Source organism: Siniperca chuatsi, linkage group LG7, assembly GCF_020085105.1.
Source record: "Siniperca chuatsi isolate FFG_IHB_CAS linkage group LG7, ASM2008510v1, whole genome shotgun sequence".
Taxonomy (NCBI): domain Eukaryota; kingdom Metazoa; phylum Chordata; class Actinopteri; order Centrarchiformes; family Sinipercidae; genus Siniperca; species Siniperca chuatsi.
The window spans coordinates 25,393,462-25,415,403 of NC_058048.1; the positions used below are offsets into that span (position 1 = coordinate 25,393,462).

Below are 21,942 nucleotides of genomic sequence, written 5' to 3' on the forward strand. Positions count from 1 at the left end.
AACTTTGCTTGTTGGGTTGCACCTACAGCATGTGGATAATTTCTAAATCCAGTTTGCATCTGCCAAACCGACCAACCTATAGGGGGGAAAAAAGAATTTGTATGTAGCCCGAGAGGTTTGATAATTCAGGCAACCATTCCATTTTCTCTGCTCTGCCTCCAGCATCAGTTTGTTGAAAAACCTCCAAAAGGTGTGTTTTATTTTGAAAGTCTTTAGCAGAAGTAACCTGACAGAACTTGACAGCGCTGAGGGAGCCAAACATGCGTAAAAGTTGTCCACTCCTTCTCGTCCATGAGGCTGATTTGGCTCCAGATATAAACACAGAGCTCCTCTCTGTCCCCGTTGCGCTGCTCAGTCTCCCCACAACTAGCAGGCAGCTTGCTCCAAGAGGCCGAAAAACAAAAAAAAAAGCAGGAGGCGACGATCTCTGGCACATTCCCCAGGATGGAGGTAACAACTATACGACTCTGAACGTAGTTTTCTGTTGTAGCCTGTACTTTTAGGCCACTTGAGCAGATGTTTTTAACATTTAATGTGGTTTTGTGCAGCCATATGTGGTTGAAATTAAACCATTACATCATAGGAGCTCAGTGAGTGACTTTATAGTATTTTAATGTGTTATTACTGTGATATTTCTGGAGGGACTAGGGTCTGTCTGTGCAAGTATTTAACAAAAAAATAATATTGAGTTTTGTTCAGAATTTTTGATTTGTCACTTTCCGTTTGCTGAGAATTTCTACCAGTAAACAATCTGACACCTGAAATGAATTTGGGCAAAATGGATCAGTTCTCCCAGATGTTAGCTGTTGGGAATGGGACGCTTTCCGCTTTTAAACTGCTTCAGCTTTGCGCTTTGATGCCATCACACATTACTTTAAACTCTGCTGTGCATTTCTAGCTTTAGGAAAGAGCTGTTCATGTTCGCACACATTGATTTACATCAACTGCCTCGAGCAAGTCTTAAGAGGAAATTAACTTAGGAAATTCATAAGTTTTCTGTTTTCGTATTTGAACGACAACACAGTAGACAAACTGGAAATGTTGTGCACTCGTGTGTACGTGTCTACGTGTGTGTGTGTACATGCACCTGAGGATTTGTACTGTATGTGTGTGTTGGGTTGTGTGTTGGGGAGTGGTGGTTTTCCTTTGATGGAAAAACAACACACAGCTGGAGGAGTGAGTATTTGGCATTGCCTTACCAACCATATGGTGTGCACATTTATTATGTAATCCATAGTAAAGTTAAGAGACCAATAACACAGGAACTCTACCAGCCAGACATTTGCTAATGAGTTACTTTCCCCCCTTTTTGCTTTACACCAGTATATCATTTAAATACTGTCACACTATTATTATTATTATGAACTAATACTTCTATCCCTATACAACAACTACTACGTGCACTACAGTCACTACCACTAGAACCAGTATATAGTCCAGCGGTTGACATGGTAAAAAAGAGAATACTGTAGCATCCTTTGAAGCTTTGTGTGATTCTGACACAGGGTAAAAGCATCCACTGGTATTATGTTCAGAGCTTGTCAGAACTGGACATTATCAGTGACAGATGCAGTTTGAGGTGTTTGCTGAGGCTGTATATTAAGCTGTATGTGTTTCAGTGCAGGATGAATGGTTCACTCTGTCCTGAACATAAAACAGACACCTAACTGACCGTGAAGCTTAGTGGAATGTAAAGTATCAGCATCAAGGAAAGCCTGCGAAACTTTAGCCCGTTCTCTAAGTCAGAGTGTTGTTATGGTTGGATCGCTGTTCAGATCACACTGCACAGTGGAGTGTATATAAAATGTATAAATGTTTCCTGATTTGACAGCTTATACAATTCATTAAAGTTCAGTGATTAAAGGGCTTATCATGGTTCAGCCATGATAAGATGAGCTGGATGAAGAGCACATAGTGATGATAGGACAAACCACCAGCATCTCATGTGACTAAAAACTCAGATTCCACTGATGCTTCCTGTTTTTATAATATCCTGCAAACCACATCAGCTTTCTCTAATATTGTATTATTAGCATGTTTTCTATCTTCTGTCCACATATTTTAACTCTATTGTCTTTTGAAACCAGCACTTTCCAATGCCAAAAATGTTGTAATTGCAAAAACTGCAAACAGCAGGAAGTGCAGAGTTTTTGCAGAATCTTCATATTTTCCCTATAGTTACTGCAGTTTGTCTTCCCTGTTTCACAACATATTCAGTTTCCCCGGTGATAATTGAACTTGTTTGGAAATATTAACTGTTGTTGGCCATGTGAGTTAGGCGACACTCATCATAAAAGTAACTTAAACTCCTTGTGGAGTTTTTGATGACTTATGGCACTGTTTAGAAATACTGTAATTAGTAGTGCATGTTCTGTCAGCACCCAGATGAGGATGCAAATGCATGCTTAGAACGAGTGAGGTGATATTCATTTCTGTTGACTGCAGCAGGCGTTAATGCATATCGACAGTTAGCAGCGATAATGTGACGCAAAATGTGCAATGCACTAATTAAAGATGAGGAGAAGAAAACAGCAGTCGATGTAAAACAATGCTGGTTTCAAGACATTCAAAATATGGCTTTGCAAATGTTGCACATGTTTGTCAGGCCTGCAGGATACACACAAAATGTGTTTTGGTTGACAAACGTTGAATGTAAAGAATGTTTATAGGTCTCAATGAAAACTCAAACTGGTAACTTTAATGTGGTTCTGCAGCGCTGTGTACCCTGAAGGCAATGACATACAGTGTCAGCTGGAACATTTTCAGAAAGATCTTAAAAACAGAAGATATATTAGCTTAAAAAAATGAGCAGCTTACTGTCTTTGGAGATTGCAGTGTGCCCCGACGTGCTAACTGAAGCATTTAAATTGTTTGCAGTAGATGTGTTATCGCCTGAAGTTAATCTAAAATATAATTTTTAAAATATCATATTTGTTGTGTTGTCATGTGGGATAGTTTTACTCTCTGGCTTGTTGTCTTTTATTTACATCTCCATGCTGACTTCTCTTTTCAAGTAGTTGTGTGGAAGTTGGCTCGTTGGAGGATATTTGCACCTTTACGACCACTCAAATGGTTCATAAAGCCTCATAATCCCTTAGCTATTTTAGCTGCTTTTTATTGCAGAGTGGTTGTTCTTTTTTTAAACATTGTTATTATTTGCTGCCATTTCAGGCCCTCAAGCTATACGTGAAGTGTGTTTTACTCTGCTGCAACCTCATCCCTGATAACAGGACTCAGGCCCTTCCCCTCAGACTTTCAGTCTGAAGCAGTGCGTGGGGCAGAGAGATAGCCGGGTGGGAACTACAGAGAAGATAGTGAGGAGGACACTGTGATCTGTAAAAGAAAAACAAACATGCTTTTGGCTTTCAAGGAAGTTATGTCATGAATGGATACATATAGACTGAGTGGAATTCCTTGAAATATGGAAGGTTCAGCTTTCCACACTGCACAACCTCTGTCCCAGTTTAGTTGTTCCGAGAACCGACTTGAGGCAATACCTGTTATTGCCATGAAAGCTGGCTATGTTTGAGCAGGTCAGAGAGGCAGCCTGAGTCAGGCTTTAAGCTGTCTCAGACATCTGCAGATTGTCAAACATGTTGAATTTAGTCAGTATAAAGCTTCAAATGTGAGATACATGCAGGCGGATTTTGAGAACAGTGAGTCAGGCAGAGGAAGTGGAAACTCTAAAAAAAAAACCCAAAACATTATCATCATGACAATATAATATTATTTTCAAATCTCAAAACAGTTAACCCATACTGCCTGCACCTCCTCAAACCCCCACTTCTACATTTGGCATCTAGCCAAGCTCTGTATTTCCTTTTGTGGCAGAAAGGAGTGCAAACACAATAAGTGCTGCAAGCTGCTTGAACTTTCGCAAGTGCCATTTTTTCAAGTCAAGTTTTGCATTTTTACTTAAGGCAGCTGTTGTCAATATTTGTCTCAACCTAATAGATTATGAATATTTATGATTTCCTCTTCTGTGCATCATGATTTAATGTGTGACGATTAAATTGGCAATACAAGGGGAAAAAGTGGGGAAAATATTGAGATTTTTAGGTTTTTGTAGCTTAGAAGACAGCTGCACACTCCAAGTTTGAGCATGTTTACAAACCCATTAAACTTTTGGAAGGACCAGGTATAAAATCTAATTAACATTAACTGCTGGCTGAAACCAAAACAATTCAGTATCAGAATAGAGACAATAGAGACAAGGCCACAATGTCATTAGAGTGGCTTTGAAACTGGAATGTGACCTGTGACCTTTCCATTATAGGACGACCAATCTAACCAGATCTTTTACTTAAGTAAGAGCAACAACATAATAGTGTAAAAATACTCCATTGCAAGTAAAAGTCTTGCATTCAAAAATGTAAAAAAAAAGTAAAAGGACAGAAATATTATTAGCAAAATGTATCAAAAGTAAAACTACTCCTTACGGTGTTAGAGTGTTAAATTACTATATTATTACTGATGCATTAAAGGTGGGGTATGCAATTCTGGAGAAGTCCAATACCATGACAAATACCATGATATAGAGCGAACAGTGACACAAAAAGTATTACATCTAACGTTAGCTGGGTTGTGGGTTAGCAAACTGTCGCTACAGTTGCTGCTGTGAAGCGAAAAGCCAGAGAGGACAAGAAGGTTTCCCAGAGCCAGCACACCAGCTCCAGACAGCGATACTCACAACTCTCCTGCTACTATAGCTAACATCACAACAACAGCATATCTTGGCAGAAAGTAAACTTAAAAACTAGAAAGTAAGTTGAATGTCCGTGGGCAAGTCACTTAACGTTACCTGACAAACAAATCATGGCTGTAATGGCTGGAATAGCGTTGTGTGGCTCGGTGTGAGCCCCTTTGTTTATTTCCCATTTACAGAGCCAGGGCTGTGTACAAACATCTGAGGTTTTTTTCAGCGCACACACAGAACGGACAGCTAGCGGACCATGAGGAGATATTCGCTGAATTTGACAAAAAGATGTGTATTGGATTAGAATCACATACCCCACCTTTACTTTTAAAATTGTTGGGTAGCTTAATCTGCATCAGATTTTATAAACTAATTAATCATATGTAAACTCTTTATGTGCAAAATACCCAGTAACTTAAGATGTTAAATAAAGTGAGTAAACTCACTGTGAGTGAGTACTTTCCACCACTGAATCTATTCACCTTGGCTCTCCCCTGTATGAAAACCATAACCTTCCACATGTGTCACTTCCCATTCCCATAATGCAGCAGATTATTTGATCCTAAAGTATGCGATGTCCCAAGTCTGCCACGGATGAATGGATGCCAAACCCTGTGGCGCTGGATCTTTGCAGGAGCTACACAAAGTTGTAGTGGGGAAGGTGCAGGGCTTCACTGAATGAAGTCATCCCATGTCTGTGCTACTCAGCCTCCACGTCAACTATCTGATCCACTGTCCAGATGGTTTTTGTCGTCGTGATTGCTGGATCAGAGTGGATGAGAATACCAGAACACCATGTAGAATCCCCAACAGATGCTTGTATCAAGGTTCAGACTCAAACATTTGGAGGAAGTAGTGTCTGCTGTGAGCTGTTTACATTTTGGATAGCTTTTCTTACTCTTCATTCACTCTCCATTACCCCGCCTTGTCATTGCACAACAGTTCAGATTATTTTAAGCAGGCCACTGTAGTTATCATATTGAAATATCATGGTACATTCCATGAACAAGCCTGACTCTATCATCTGTTCTCATATCTTCATAATTTGCCAGTCAAAATGCATTTAAATAGCTTAATTCAAAAGCTTCTTGGAGTCTTGACTTGTTTGTCATTGCATTTATCACATTTAAGGAAGAGACATATTTTGGTCTTGCTTGGGGAATATAACTATCAGCAGCTTTCTGTTCTCAGATCATCTGGATTTATATTCCTTCGCACTGGATGCTTATTATTTTATTTCATATTTGTTTCCCCACCCCACAGTGCTGGTCTGTGTCTTCAGCATCTCCCATTTCCCTTGAGGCAGCAGCAGCGGCAGTGGCAGCAATGGCTCATAGATGAGTGTGTCCATTTACCTCATCCCTCTGGCTGAGGGACTTTCTAGTGTACTTCTACACACATACAACCCATGTGAAAACACACAAACACAGTGCCAGTGAGGGCAGTGGAAAAGTGAGATATTCAGATGAGGTCCAGTCCAAAAACACATCATGTTTTCCTGGAAAGGCAGTGAGCAAGAAGGTGCCTGTCTGCTCTCTTACCACTTAACAAGTGTAGGCAGAAGGGAGCTGCTCACTGTGGTGGTTTTCCCCCTGGCAGAACACGCTGACTTGTGAAAACAGTCTGCAGACTCAAACTGAAGCCATTACGCTTGGTGAGCTTATTGAGCAAGATCTTGCAGAACAGCTGTGCTTTGGTGTGCTTTATTTATCTTCACTGTCACAGAGTTCCACTGTGTGGGGCTCACCAGCAAGCGCTTATGAGAATTGAGAATTAAAAAGCAAAGTCATTCCTAGTGAAAGGGTTAAAGATCCTGTGCCAGACATCATCTTTATCAGCTGCATGGTAGATTACATGGCCTGTTGCTCTCTAACCACCGCTGTTATATCAAACAGATATGTTAGGATTTACTGAGACTAATATCATGTGCTTCTTCTCCCTGCCTCTGGAAATAGGATTCACAGGAACAGACAATAGCAGGCTTTGTGTGATCTATTTGTCTCCGTGTTCTCTTTCCATATCTGCTGGTCATACAGTAAACCTCGTGTCTCCATCCACAACCTGGAAATAAATACGCTGGTTGGGATTAACCTCTGTTTATCCAAACATAGCTCACTGAGGATGCATGCACTTTTCCTGCAACACTCCGCTTCATATTCACACTGAAATGTCAGCCATATTGGAGGTCATCCGTTCTTTTGGCAACAATGACTCAAAACAGCTGATGACATCTTTAAGCAGTTTCAGTAGGGCTGGGTGATATATACCATAAAATTAGAGAGATTTGTCCACCCATTCCAAGGTATCTATCCATTTAATATTTCACATTGTATAAGGTCATTGTGGGCAGTGTTGCTAAGTAATGAGAAGGACTGCTTCATGGTAGTATTTTAGTTTACATAAATGGTGCACAAGTGTGATGAAGTACCTTGATTTGTCAGGTATTTAGAGACACTTCTAATGTGATTATAGCAGCATTATTCTAGTGGCATAGGTGGGGAAGAGGCATGCATTGCTCTCTGCATTGCTACCACCACTACAGGGATGCCAAAGTCAAACTTTTGCAAATTTTACACACAGCTAGTTGTATTTTTTTCACAAATGTTTTTCAGCTGAATTTCCAGAAAGTCTAGTAAATTGTGATATACATTTCCATCACAATATAAATGTACATGTACCATGATAGAAGACTTATTCAATATTACCCACTCTTACTAGTTAGCTGTCTAAACAATATGGAATACAGTGTTAATTTAAGTTGACTACCATTGAGAACTACCATTACAATACATTGCGCTGCTAATTTAGCATTCTTAGTAGTTAACATACACAGTAAACATTCAACTATTTATGCAAGGTACAGTAACTGAACTGACTTTTCTCAAGCTACAATTTTGAATTTTGGATTAGAAACCAAAGCTTGAAACATTCACAAAACAACACAGATTACTGCAATACAGTAAAATTAATTTAGGAATATGTGTCATTGATCAGTCTATGCTTGTTAGCCACTCAGCAGCTCCACTGCATTGCTCAAATGTACCTCAACAGTAGTAAATGTTCCTGGGGAGGAAAAACAATATAAGAAAAGATTTGTCATACAAGCATTGTCCATGTCCTGCACTGCAAATGAAGTATTATCAGTTTATTTTTTAAATAATACTATTAAATAATGGAAAAGCTGCTGATTTTTCAGAGTAAAAATGTTTTTGTTAAGTTTGTACTGTACTGTATGTGTAACTGTAAAGCAAGCAACATCTAAATGAGCTGTTCCTAGGGAAGTCAGAGTTCAGAAATAGCTTGTTTCTTTTTAGCGTTGACCCAGGCCCGTTTTTGGAAAAAAAAACTTTAATCACATGGGTAAGGCACTGCTGTAAGAAGCTTTTTTTCATCGTTTCCTTGTTTAGACATGCTCAATTGCTCTGTATGCTAGATTACAGTATGTTTCAGATGTGGTATAGCATATCCAGGGACACTCTCTCTTAGGAGCTGAGGGGTTACAGAGCAGAACTATGATCCAAGCTTCCTACACAGCTCTGGGGCTTTTTCCCAGGCCTGGAGCCCCAGAAATAGAGTTTTCCCTGCTCTCTCCTGCAGTGAAGCAAAGTTTCCCACTCTTCCACAGAGCTTGGGGTCCCAGCTGAGTTAACCATGTGCAATACTGACAACCAACCAGAGGCCTTGCATGGCTCAATGAAATAATATTGTTTCTTTTCATCTCAATGACACAGAAAGTGAAATCATTTGAGTTTAACTGAGAGAAAAAGACAACAGGCAAATTATTAAATTAAGAGTTAGTTCAAGATTTGTATATAGTATATATTTTGCATAAGTCTGCTGACAATACCTCTGTAAATGGTTCTTGTTTAAATCATAGCAGAGAAAAAGCTTACAACAAAGTATGCTAGACTGTAGGTAACAGTGGAAGTTTGGATCCTTGTAATACATTCCTACGACACTTTAAACATGAATAAAACTGCGTGGTCAGTGTATTTTAAGGGTGGTATTTGCATTGAGTCTGACGTTATTTTTATTCTGCATGAAGAAGCTCATTAAAGATAAGGGCTCGCTGTGAAAAGACGCATTGAAGGATATTAATGGGTCTGAAATGACTTCTAAAACTAGAAAGTTGTTGAATAGTTAATGCTGCTGAAGCCTTTTAAATCTTCATATAGGTCTCACATTTTATTTGAGGCACTTTTGCAACTGATAATTTATAAAATAATCAAAATAACAGTAAGATGCCCCTCAACATATATGTAGAAAGTAGATGTTTTTACTTCAAAATAACTTTTTAAAAATGATTATACCATATATGAGGAATAGAATTAACTCACTGGAAAGAACCAAGAAATTATTGATTGTATGTTTTATGTGGCTGATAGACATTCCTCCTGTGTGTCATTTAAAAAGACAATTGAAAAACTGAAACCTTGATTTTTTTTTCACCCAAAACTTCTGAGCAGCGATTTAAACAAACAAAGCCCCACTTCCTTTGCCTGCACTTTTGTGACTAGAGTTTGTGCTCTGAAGGAGGCGTTTGTTTTTGAAGGACAGGAAAGGGTTAAACAATTAGAGATTACAAAATAATGGTGTGGATGGTGGGTGGTCCCTGGTGATTACTATTTATCACGGATGAGAAAAGACAACTCAGGAAAAGGGTTGGGATGTGGATTAGGACACAGGCGGCACAGGGAAGCATTAACAGAGGCACTGCGGAGCTAGTGGATGCTGTAATACGTTTGGGTGGAGGGAGCAAGGTGGTGAAGTCATGTTAAGAACAAGGGGAAAAAGGAAAATAAAGTGTGTGATTAAAATGTGGAATGTGTGTATCTGTGAAGCTTGGGAGTTCCATGTTTCCATGGGCTACGGCTTAAACTGTGCAGAGAGGGAGGGAACTGAGAGGGCACACCCAGGAAATGTGACAGAATGAATTGGCAGCTGTGAGGAGAGGCATGAGCTTTTTAGTGGTCAATAAAAGTAGATGGAAATGAGATGTAGTATGAAAGCCAGAAAGAGAAAGGGAGGCGCACCACAAGCAGTGACTGTACAATACAAATCATTAAATGGCGACGTGATGCGTGAGAATCTGCACAGTCCTGGCACCGCTCAGGCTGCCGTCATGTTGTAAACAAATGCCTCGACTCACTCACAGTCCAAATGACTAGAACCTGGAAAACAGAGTAATACTGCAGTGTTGTTTTCTAGGCTTACGTCCGTGCACATTCCAGCCATCAGCCAACTTATCACTTAGGCCACAGATATGAGTAAATGGTCATGAAAGGGCAGCGCGGAGGAGGGAAGTTTAGCAATCAGCTTGGGAATAGTGGGAGAGACTGAAAGCAAAGGGCCTAAGAAGTGATAACAGTGTGAGGCTGCAAGGACAAGTCCCTCCTGTCACAGGCTGCGGCGTGATGCTGAACAGCTGTGGAGAGAGGGGCTCACTTCCTGTGTCCAAACTCACAAAATACGCTCTTTAGCAGGAGAACTTCCTCCAAGGACAGCACTGAAAGCAACACACTGGTGGAGTCGTTTTTTACTTTGCGCATTCACCCTCCCAGTCTGCATTTTCCTGTTGAGAAGAAGGAAGTGAAACATGTTCTTTATCTTAGAACATCTCCTTGCTCAGCTGCAAAATGGCTCTCATGCTTAATGAGAATGTATTGTTCTTTTTAGCTGTCTTTGTTCAGCAAGTCACTGCCCTAAATAACATTCAGTTTTTTGTCTCAACTAACAGGGCAAAGGCATGCCATGCATGTATCTTAAAGAGACGGTTCATCCCAAAATCAAAAATACATATTGTAGTGCTATTTATCCAGATTATCTAGATTGTTTTTGTGTGATTTGCAGAGTTTTGGAGGTATCGGCCGTAGAGATGTCTGCCTTTTTTGAATATAATGGAACTATATGGCAGTGGTGCTCAAAATGCCAAAGAAATACATCTGAAAAACTCAACAGCAATGTCTCTTTTTCCAGAAATCATGACCCGGTTACTCAAGATAATCCACAGATTTGTTGTGAGCAGTTTCATGTAGGAACTATTTTCTTTCTACCAATAGTTCCTACATGAAACTGTTTCAAAGTTTTACACTTCCAGGAGTAAAAACAAACCAGATTTGACAAGGTGATCGAGTTATTGTTAGTAACAAATTTACACAAAATAGTTTGACTAGTGTTTCTTTGCTGTGACTGAGTTGTGGTCCATTTCTGATGATGCTGTTTAAAATCTTATCTTTCACCATCTAAAAAAAGTGTTCAAGGTGGTGATCAAAATGCACATTCAGTGTGCAAGGATGAAAGCAAGCATGTCAAAGAACAGTTAATTTCGATTTTAAGATACATGTACACAGAACACTTAATATTTATTATTGTTTGTTTTGTGTGATAATTGTGGAATGATCACTAATATTTGATGTCTATTTTAATTGTATGTGATTTATATACTTCAAATAAAACCATTGGCCTCATTCAGTGAATTAATGTTTTCTAATCTATATGAGCCGAGGTTCTGATAGTGCTCAGACCTCAAGCTGTGTTTCCCAGGATTGGGAACTTGTATCAAGGAAGTGAAAAAAGCAAGGTCATTCAAAGAATCCTTCAAATTAAGTGTTTATATCTGGTCTGCTCTTCTATTTCACGTTTACTGTATTTGCCAGTAATGCCCTCAACTCTTGGGAGGTATTACAGAATTTTAAAATGTGACAAACAATATATCAAGACTGTTGTTAACACAAGTATTTGTCAGTTGTTTGATTGAATGTCTTTCTTTTCCAGAAGGATTCTCCATCCAAGCCATCTGTGGCTGAGCTGGCTGGAAGGTTCAAAGGTCATATTCTACCAATGCCCACCTCAAATGACGAGGTACTTTATTTATATCTTATATGTTACAGTATCCATACATAAATACACAGAACAGTGTTTTTAGCTGCAGAATAGTACTCCACATTCTGTACATAGTTTATTATTATACTTATGTGGATGTGAATACATGTGGACTGCTTGCTGAGATTACAGATTTTATTAACAGTTCCGCCTCCTTTTTGTTTGTAGTTGCCATTTCGAAGAAGACCTCCATGTTCCCTAAAGTTGCAAAATCAAAAAGATGATAATGAAGAATCGGATGTAAGTTATTTTGTTCCTTTACTAACCCATGTGCTACAAATATGTCTTCTTGCTATACAAAGGAAAGCTCCAGAAAACAGACTTGGATTTGTTTACTGTACATTTTCATTGCAACCTCACAATATCAACACAGTAGCCAGTGTACTGTTGCCAAATCGCCAATTTATCTTTGTTTTCTTCTGAAAATGACTACCAAACAAACCACAGAAACCTATATTTGCATCATGGCCTATCGAAAGCACAAAGAACAACAAAAGCACAAAAATGTATATATCACAAGCATGTACAAGTTATTTTTGTTCTTTTTTTGTATATTGTTTAGTCTTAATACTTACCGGGACATGTCCCAGTATATTGTATAATGACAATATACATTATAAACAAAATGGAAGTATCACTAAACTTGTCAGTATTAGCTTTCCGTGTTTCAAATGGGCTGTGATGATTTTGTGAATTTGTCTTTTCATTGGTCTGACTGTGTTCTCTTGCAGAAAACTATTGTCTCCCCAAATCCCTTTAAAATCAAGATGAAGAACTCCCCCATCATTGAGAAACTTCAGGTAGATGAACCTTGCAACATTTGAATATTTTGTGAGGGAAATAGGAAACAAAACAAATGCTAGCCTCACCAATGGTGTGTTATTATAGGATGTACTATACAGGCAGAAGTCGTCAGGAGATTGAGATATTTAAAGCATTACTGCCACCCACTGTTCACTTAACACTGGTGCCTGAGCTGCTTGCATGCTGAGAAAAAGGGGAAGGACTTGTCCCTGATGCCACAATCGGCTCAGATTAATGAGCTAATGGGATCATGGGCCACCCAGCCTCTGGTGAGGCTCTAACTCTACACCATCGTTCCTTTAGTTAGCAATTCACACGGTGGGCAGCTATGGGACAAAAGGGCTGCCGCTTCTCCCTCTTCCTCTTCTCCCCGGTGCAGGTAGGATACTCTCCTCTAAACTTGAACAGTGGTTGGGAGACTAACATGAGATTTTATGTACTTTAGTTCTCAGACTGAATCTAACAGGTGTTGTTTGTGACACTTCAGGAAATACTTCTAGGAGGTGAGTTTTCAAAGTAGGAAGGTGACAGGTGCAAGCAGAGCAACGTCCTATGTCTATACGTGTATAATACTTATGTCCTTAATGACATTTTACCAACAGTTACAAACTTTAAGGAGGAATAATTTAGACATACTATCAGTTATTAGTTTTTAATTTTTACATATAATGTATTTAATAACACACCGATGTTTAAAGTAACATGCCCTTGTTTAATTTTTCCTTCACTTATTAGTTATATTTCCTAATAGAATCAAGTAAATTTTACTTATCACAATATCACAAATCACAAATTTTCCTCAAGGGGTTTTACAATCTGTACAGCATAAGACAGCCTCTGTCCTTTGACCCTTGATTCGGATAAGGAAAAATTTCCTTTAACAGGGAAAAAATGGAATAAACCTAAGGAAGAGAAACAGAGCAGGGATCCCTCGCCCAGGACGGACAGACATGCAACAGATGTTGTGTGTACAGAATAGACCAACATAGTAAAATTACAGTGTGGACAATTAGGATGACAAAATTATAAATAGGTTGTAACATATATGAAGAATATGGATCTGGGAGGATGTTGAGCAACTTCCGGCGTCACCAAACAGATTCGACCTGAGCCACGTGACCTCCTGAGAGAGTGACTCTTGTGTAGAATTTCACCTGGCTCGTTCTCTAAGACAATCTCAGGTTTTACACTCATTTATTGAAAAGTGCTGTTTAATTAAATTTAGGCCTTTTTTTTTACAATTAAGTTTTATTAGAACACAATGTACTAAAGAGATTATAGTGTCCAGGCTTCAGGATATTCCTTCACCCTGCAGGCCAATCTTGCTCTGTCACCCACTGCTCTGCTGCCTTCACCCAAGAGTCCTGAGGTGAAGCTCCAGCCGGCACCGTCGTCCCCAACAACACCCCGCAGCCCGCTGAGCCCCACCCTGCAGCTTTCACATCTGTCCAGTGAAGAGGAGGATACAGTCAGCTTCGACAGCCCTGCTGAAGGCACCCCGCTGCCGAGCATCAACAAGGTAAACATATGGACTTGTGCAAAGCTGCACATTAGCTTCACAATCTTAAGGACAAATAGATCTGAGCTATTTGTTACAACATCTCCTTATAGGTTTTGTGGTTTTACAGTAGGTATCATGTTGAAGAGCGTGACTTTCAGAACAACAAAATGCAGCCTATATCATGCTATACCAGTTAGAATTTTTCTGATAACACATCCATTTTTGAGTAGTTAGTACTCTTGTGTTTCATTCGTTTGCGTGGGTCTTTTAAGTCACTAAATGACAAACATGAGCTGCTGTCACATTGAGCCCCCTGAAATGTTTCTCACGCTATTTGCTGAGTGAGCTGTGACGCCACAGCCGGACACATGGCTCCCATCCCCGTTGACGTGTTTCTCATTGGGTGTACTGCATCTTCTGTTTAAGCAGGCCTTGGATAAGCTGAAGCAAGATGCCCCTGTAGTGCATGAGTGCTGCTGCAAGGGGGATTGAAGATGTAATCCCCTTAGCCTAGTTAGAGTCCTTAGGTACAATTTTGTGCAGTGCTGTCACGCATATGTTGATTAGACTTGGACAGTTACCAGAAATCATTTGATGATACAAATTAATTGATATTAAATATAGATTCTTAGCTGTCTTGTAGAATAAAATTGTGCTTTTAAAAAAATTATCTAAATTCCCTGCTGGCTCTTACTCTTTTCCACACAGACTCGTGCACGGCTATCATTCAAGAGACGCCCGCCCACTAGACAGCACAGGAGGTCAGCTGGAGAGGAGGCGGGAGCCTTCGGGAGTGCTCTGTGCCCATGTGAACTGTACAGCCCAAAAGAAAATGGGGACAATGACCAGGTTTTCGACAGCCCAGCAGAGGAAGCCGAGTACGGACAGCTGGCCAGTCTGAAAGAAGCTGAAGAGAAGGACAGGGACTGTGAAAAAACAGAGGATGAGGTGGCAAAGAGTGACCCATACAACAAGGGAGAACCAGAGGAGGAGCAGGGAGCAGAACAAGCCCAGAGCTCGAAGACTTTCGAGGAGGAACAGCAGCCTTCAGAGCCTTGCCCTGCCAAGCAGATAGAGTGCGATGTTAAGACAGACAGAAGGCAGGAGGAGATGCCTCAGGAGAAACACCAAGGAGGAAATGACGGGGTGTGAGCTGTGAATGTTTATGTAAGAAAATATATATATATATATGAATAAGTTATTCAGTGCTTTGATTAAGAGAACTCTTTGAAAAATACTCCTCAGAAAAGTTCATCTGTTTTAAATGTCTTGGTACCTGCTCTGTTTTTAAGTCCCTCTGTCGCCCTCTCCTGGCTGTCTATAGAACAGGTCTTCACATATATGTTAGCAGATATATAAAAAGTTCTGACAGCTTACCAAATCGCTATCACTTTAGGTTGAAATTATGTAATTTGCTTATCTAGTTTTCTTTTGATGTATGTTGGTCTACTTGTCTTTTATTTTGTATGCTACAAAATATCTAAATCACAGAGCTACTGTGGAGTGGCTCGGGTCCTCAGCAATTATCCACAGAAATGTTAAGAAAATAAACAGACTCCTTCTTATATAAGAAAAAAATTGACGTTACATGTGTTTGGTCAAATGTTTGGGTTTAAATAATCAATATGAGTCAGTACTGATGAGCATCTTAATTCTGGTAGGCCTGTCAGTAAATACTTCCTGCTGAGTGTCATCTCCTAAGAAGATTGTTTGCAATCAAGGACAATACTTAATGTACTGAAGAGTCTTCAGTCAGATGAGACCAAAAAAGTTAGGTTTTATAGTTAGAGGTTGTCGATGATGATAAGCAAAGCCCCGGCTATTTTACTGTTCATCACTTGTGGCATTTTTTGTGTTAAACCCAGATCATAGCTGCAATGTGTTTTAAACAGAATGGTCGGAGTGAAGCGCTGCCATAACAGATATCAGAGCCCCTTCCTCCCCCATGTAGTCTCTTTGCTCAGCCCCTGTCACTGGAGCATCTGCTGGTTGAGTTTACAGTGACCAGGTTTCATGTCCTGACAGTCAGGCCACTAAAAAGAAGCAAAAAAAGCTTTAAAAAGTGTTCATTCAAATTGGTAACTTCACCATAGAACTGCACTTGGCATCGCAGTATGTGTGTGAGCGCATTGTGTGTCTACATGAACGTGCAGACTGATTATAAAACATAAACACTGTGTAAGAAAGTGAGTTCTGGACATTAAAATGTCTCACAAAGTAATTATGATAATGATGATACAGAAGTGTTAAAGTCCCTGCCGGCCACAGTTCTCCTGTGTGGTCAACCTGCAAACCAAATTTTTTTTTTTACACTTAACTGTGTTTGAGGTAGTAATAATAATAACTTTAATAACTTTAATAATTTTAAAAAATACATTAAAGACCTATCTTTTTAACTTGGCTTTTAATTTGGATTGATGTTGCTGGTATCATTTATCAAACTGTTTATTTATTTTCTTCTTTCTATTGCCTTTGTTGTTTATTATTGATATGTCTTGTGAAGCACTTTGGCCTGCATCTTTGCATGAGATATGCTATACAAATAAAGTTATTATTATTATCATTATTATTATTATTATTGTCAATTACGCCCCAAAGCTATGGAACATCACTACCTATTATCAGGGAAGCCAGCTCGCTAAATATTTTTAAAAAGCAAGCTAAAAACATATCTCTTCCCTTTAGCCTTTTAATTAGTGGTGACTTTCCTGATACAAACCAGAAACTCTGCACTAAAAGAAGTGCAGCCGTTTAATGCACTGCTGCACTTCTTTTAAAATGCTTTATTTTATGTGATTGTATGCGTTCTATGCAATCTATTTTTTAAATTAAATTTTTTGTTATTATTTGTGGGTTTTATTTTCCATCTTATGTTATGCATTCTATGTATTCTATTTTTATCTTTATTTTAATTTTATTTTTACTATTATTATCAAGAGGGTTTAATTTTCCATCTTATTTTAGAGTAATTATGGCATTCTGTCCCTGTTTTTATGTTCATTCTGTCTGTCATGTGAAGCACTCGGTGCGTGTAATTTTCTTTGTTGTAAAGCACTTTGAGATGCATTTCTTGTATGAAATGTGCTATACAAATAAAGTTTATTATTAAAGTTTATTATAACAATAATAATAATCGTTTATTTATATAGCACTTATTTATATTGTGATATTTATCGATCAAAGCATGATCCCCAACTCATTCAAAGATTTCAGGGCTAAGCCCCACAGCTCCATTGACCCTAGAACCGCTCCTGCAAACGGCGCTTGATAAGCAGCTTTATTGCACCTGTTAATGTAGGACAAATTACACTTTGATAATTCTTATTAGTACATGGAGTCACTCTGTAGCTCTGTCCATTTTCAACCTGAGCAGAGCCAGAGAATATTCTATTAAACACTAAACATTTAAAGAAATAAGAGTATTTATAAAATTCAATTACTTTGATATCTCTACATATGACCTGATCTTTTTAGGACACAATGTGCGTGTTCCTGGGGGCATTGTAAGCATGGACTGAAAACCTCGTTTTCACCTTTGACCTTTGTCGACCTCTACCGGTGATCATTTAGACTTGCAGTAATTGCAAAAATGGTAAAAATTTATCTGTCCCCAGTAATTGATACCTTACCCCAATTTTTTTTAATTGCAATTTAACTTGAATGTGTATCTCATGTCAAAAATGACCTTTCATTTCTTCATTCACAAGCCCATGTTTTATTTTTTTACTGTAAGTCCTTCTTTAATCTGTTTTAGAGTTAAAAGCAGGTGTAGCAGCAGGTGACATCTATAGGAGCTGTGCACTGTAAATATGTTCCTTACTGTAAAAAGTATACTTGGATCAAAGGTTCCTGTTTAATTCCATTGAAAACTATGGCTGATTTTTGATATGTAATCAGCCTAAATGTAAACAAAATAACTGAAAAAGCAATTAGTTCACATCCTCAAAGGCATCTTGACTGAAGAATTCCTTCAGTAAGAATACAGCAAGTAAACACTCCCCAACAGCCACTTGACCCATCATACGTATCATTTGGTTAAGCAATTATTCATCATAAAATCCTCGAAGCATTAAGGCATTTAGGGGGAAGCTGTGGCGTGCATATTTTCAAATCCCGATACCTTTACATAGCTACACTACGAATAAAAGTAAGTGTTTACACGCAGTTTCCGTTATATTTAACTTCATATCGTATCTTAACAGTAAGGGTGGTTATGAATCGCAGTAGGCTACGGTCAATAATGTTATTTCCAAGGAAGACTAGAGTTGTGTCATGTTCCCTCGTCATGTCCACGTTTCCTCCCCGTTTCTTAACTTGACAACGCCTTCCGACGTCAGCTGCACCGAAACTTGAAGGAAACTCACCTGGCTGGCTGGCAAAGGACGAGTTCAGGAGGACGGAACTTTCCCACGACCTGTCAGCTCTAACCGTGTGAACTCGCTGAGTGACCTGTTGTTTTTGAGGAACTGTTGCCTTTTTTTAACTGCATCTGGGACGTTTAGGTCAGCTGGCACTGAGCTTTATTATTAAACATTATAAATAATAGGCACTTCCGCGTTGGCTGAGCCAGGAGAACAGTAATAGCTAACTCCTATTTGTCACTGAGAGTTGGAAGTAAACCAGCATGGACATTGAGCTGGAGACCATCACTACGAATGGGAACGATGGAACAGCACATTTGTCAAATGAACGGGTGAGTTAATGGGGTCAGTTTATGTTTAGTGACCAGTCCAATTCTAATAAAAGATGATAATGATAATAATAATAATGATAATAATAATGATAATAATAATAATGATATCTTAGAATAAAAATAAAAAAAACAGTTATGGTAATAATGAGAAGCATACTATATCTACATCTGTATACTGTATATTCCTTTCCTTTTTCCCAGGTAACATTAGAGCTGAAACCATTGGTGATCAATCAATTAGTCGTTCAACAGAACATTTATTGGCAGCTACATTGATTATTGATTACTTGTTTGAATATTTTTTCAAGCAAAAATGCCAACCATTTGCTCTTTTCAGCTTTTCAAATGTGAGGGTTTTCTTTGTCTTATAGTAAACTATATATCTTTTGGTTTGTACTGTTGGTAGGATGATGATCACCTCAGGCTTTGTGAACAGTGATGGACATATTTCACAAACATTCAAACAACATATCAAACATATCAAACAAACATTTCTGCTGTTTAATAGACAAAACAACTAATCGATTAATCGAGAACATAATCAAGAGATTAATCAATAATGAAAATAATCTTTAGTCGCAGCTCTTTGTAGCATACATCATCATTAGTTTGCACAAAGATTTCTCTTGTGGTGTTTAGCATTTCATAGTAATATTCCCCAATATTTGCCTGCTCCTAGGTGACAGCAGGTAATGGAGAGGGTGAGATCTACAGAATGCCTGATGCAACAGAGAGAGATGGGCTGCTCTCTGTACAGGTGAGCTTCCATCAAGGTTGTGCTCTTGTGAATCTTGTATTTGGTTTTGTTCAGGTTTACAGTCCGTTCAAGAGATACGTATAACACATATATTCTATTTAGCATTCATTTTCCATTTCTGTGTAAAAGACAAAAAGGAACTCCATGGCAACAACTTCTGTCAGTTACTTATTTTCAGCTCTCCAGGATGTGAAAGAATCAACACACTGTCCCTAGATGACATTTACAGTAAAGGGAGAAAACTAACATACCGGTATGTTTGTTGTCTGCCTTTTGTCAGACTACCGGTTCTAATGGGGAGACAATGCCCTCTGGCTATGCAGCAGAGCCTCAAAGGAATCTGGGAAATACATACACTCCTCGAGAGGTATGAAGACTTTTTGAAGCATAAAATGTTAAAATGATGTTGTTTCTGGGGAATTTCCTCCTACACTTGGAATAAAGGAAGTGTAACTTTTCTGCTACCGTGTGATATCTCACGGAGTTATTTTCTCATCCATGCCCTGGACACCAAAGAGGACAGTGCAGCTTCAGTGGATGTCTTAGTACTCAGAATCAATCAAAATAATACTCTTCTTGTAACTTTGGATAGTGTTTTTATGCTCTGTTATTTCTTGAATTATGTCTCCTTAAAGTGATAAACTACCTCAAATCTCTGTTAGTATCAAACTTGAACCCCCCATACACTGTAGCCATATCTTGACAAAGCATTTCCATTATGCTTTTAGATTAGCTCCGTGTGCAGGATAAAGAGAGAGCTGAATGAGGTTATCTTCTGGAAAGTCAGACTATGGATGGCCATCATCTTCATCTTTCTCCTCATCTTTGCTGTTATTTTAATTTCGCTGGTTGTGTGCTCAGGTAAGGCTTTATGACGAGTGTGTTGTATATTGAGGAGTGTTAAATTATGCTACATTTATTATGTGCATAAACAGAGCGAGAAGTCAGGTAAAGATTTAATATTTCTTTAAATGACTTTGATCTGTAACAAGGCAATTTATCATACTTTAAAGCACAAATGTTACAAGGACATGGCCGGCTAAAGGTCAAAGTGTACATTATTACGCAATGCTCACGCTAGAACATAACATCAACACTTTGTGCAATGAGCCTGTAGACTATTTCAGAAGTATAAAACAATACAAAGCTAATGATAATACAATGTGAGTATTTCAATGCAGCAGATACTTTTTCAGTTTTGAGGCTCTGACCCATTTTCTCTTTGAGCAGCAATCCATGAGGACGTGGATGAGAACTTTGACTCTTCGCTGTTTGAGGTTCCTCTGTATTTCAATGGGAGCTTCCAACTGCCCAATCTGGTCTTCACAGAGGAACTTTTCACCCTTTACTCCAGTGAAAGCCAAGCACTTGCTGCTGGCCTTGAAGAAAAGGTTTGGCCAATTATGACCTGTATTTCAAATAATATACTTGATAAATTCATATTAATTGGTTGTATTTATAACTCAGTATATAGGAACAAATATATGAACTGTGGAATATGCTGACAAACCTTATATGATTGGATTTTATAAACAGTGTTTCTGGCTTAATTTTTATGTTGCATCGGTTGTCTCCTAGCAACCACACCTTTATTAAACATTTTTATTTACAGTATATAGCGCATTTCATTACAAATAACATCAATGTGCTTTACATCAAAAACATACATTAACAAGTAACATATACAGAAGAATATGATAAATAAAATACAAGAAATTACAACAAATGCAAAATATTTGAAAAATATGTAAAAGTGTATTAAGGTGGAATTCCGGTTTGCTAAAACGTTTACCTTGACTAAGTTACTCAAGGTTTAACTGTAACCCTGTGTTATAAAATAACATTTTACACTATAGTTTTATTTGGTTTTATTTAGTGCTGTTGCCGAGAGCTGAAAGCCCTCTGCCGCTGGTTTTATCTCTTACAGAGAATTTATATTGAAAGCCTCGAGCAGCAGAATAGAGCTCACAGTGAAGTGAAAGTAGTATCAGCCAAAAACATTTCACTCTCATTGTTTGCTTTTGCATGTCTCAACCTGCCCCACCCAGCTGGCTGACCTCTACAGATCATCCCCTGCTCTGGGACGATACTTCTCCAAAGCTGAGATATATGCTTTCAGGTAAACACACATCTCACTCGGTGGTTATGAACTACATTTTTCTCCTCTGCTACATGAAATCACTGGAATTAGCCTTTTGTCAACTCTACATTTTACTCTCCCCACAGGAATGGTTCAGTCATCACTGACTACCAGCTGACATTTCTCATGCCTGAAGAACAGCAGGATCGGCTGAGAAACTTTACTCTCAGCAGGGAGATGGTGTACAATGTATTCAGACAGTTCCTATACGACCAGGAGCTAGATGAGTCAGGGCGGATGTACATTGATCCAGTTTCCCTAAACATGTTTTTAAAACACTAGTGACAAACAGAACAGAATCTTATTTGTGTGTATCTTATTTTCTTCTTGTTTTTTAAACACTAAGCCTCCTACAGTAAAGTGGGTATTTGTTATGATTTGTCTGTCTTTTCTTTGTGATTCTCCCATGCCTCTGTACAAATTTTGCATGTGATGCATCTTTACCACAGGAAACTACATGGCCACAGTC

General features: G+C 38.7%; 2 protein-coding genes across 3 annotated transcripts; both read left to right on the forward strand.

Moving 5' to 3' along the window:
• Positions 1 to 276: 276 nt before the first annotated feature.
• On the forward strand, positions 277 to 16,998 carry zgc:153184 (uncharacterized protein LOC751652 homolog). 2 transcript variants are annotated; one of them, XM_044203201.1, is made up of 6 exons: positions 277 to 450; positions 11,474 to 11,557; positions 11,747 to 11,818; positions 12,310 to 12,378; positions 13,698 to 13,901; positions 14,592 to 16,998. In XM_044203201.1, exons 1-6 carry the CDS (start codon positions 445 to 447, stop codon positions 15,033 to 15,035), a joined length of 879 nt encoding a protein of 292 aa, XP_044059136.1. In that variant the 5' UTR covers positions 277 to 444; the 3' UTR covers positions 15,036 to 16,998. The 2 variants fall into 2 exon arrangements, with proteins under 2 accessions (XP_044059136.1, XP_044059135.1); XM_044203200.1 differs by having other exon boundaries at positions 279 to 450; positions 11,471 to 11,557.
• A 997-nt stretch (positions 16,999 to 17,995) lies between these two features.
• On the forward strand, positions 17,996 to 21,850 carry LOC122879276 (TPA-induced transmembrane protein homolog). Its single transcript, XM_044203202.1, has 7 exons — positions 17,996 to 18,576; positions 19,256 to 19,333; positions 19,614 to 19,700; positions 20,062 to 20,194; positions 20,564 to 20,724; positions 21,382 to 21,452; positions 21,560 to 21,850. The coding sequence occupies exons 1-7, from the start codon at positions 18,508 to 18,510 to the stop codon at positions 21,753 to 21,755; spliced, it is 795 nt and encodes a 264-aa protein (XP_044059137.1). The 5' UTR covers positions 17,996 to 18,507; the 3' UTR covers positions 21,756 to 21,850.
• Positions 21,851 to 21,942: the final 92 nt, after the last annotated feature.

What these genes read in the sequence shown, in the direction of transcription:
- zgc:153184 (XM_044203200.1), top strand. An exon ending in ATGATAATGAAGAATCGGAT is followed by an intron (nt 11,819 to 12,309) that starts GTAAGTTATTTT and finishes GTTCTCTTGCAG; the next exon opens with AAAACTATTGTCTCCCCAAA. An exon ending in CGCTGCCGAGCATCAACAAG is followed by an intron (nt 13,902 to 14,591) that starts GTAAACATATGG and finishes TTTTCCACACAG; the next exon opens with ACTCGTGCACGGCTATCATT.
- LOC122879276 (XM_044203202.1), top strand. Translation starts at nt 18,508, where the DNA reads ATGGACATTGAGCTGGAGACCATCACTACGAATGGGAACGATGGAACA. An exon ending in TTCGCTGGTTGTGTGCTCAG is followed by an intron (nt 20,195 to 20,563) that starts GTAAGGCTTTAT and finishes CTCTTTGAGCAG; the next exon opens with CAATCCATGAGGACGTGGAT. An exon ending in CTGCTGGCCTTGAAGAAAAG is followed by an intron (nt 20,725 to 21,381) that starts GTTTGGCCAATT and finishes TGCCCCACCCAG; the next exon opens with CTGGCTGACCTCTACAGATC.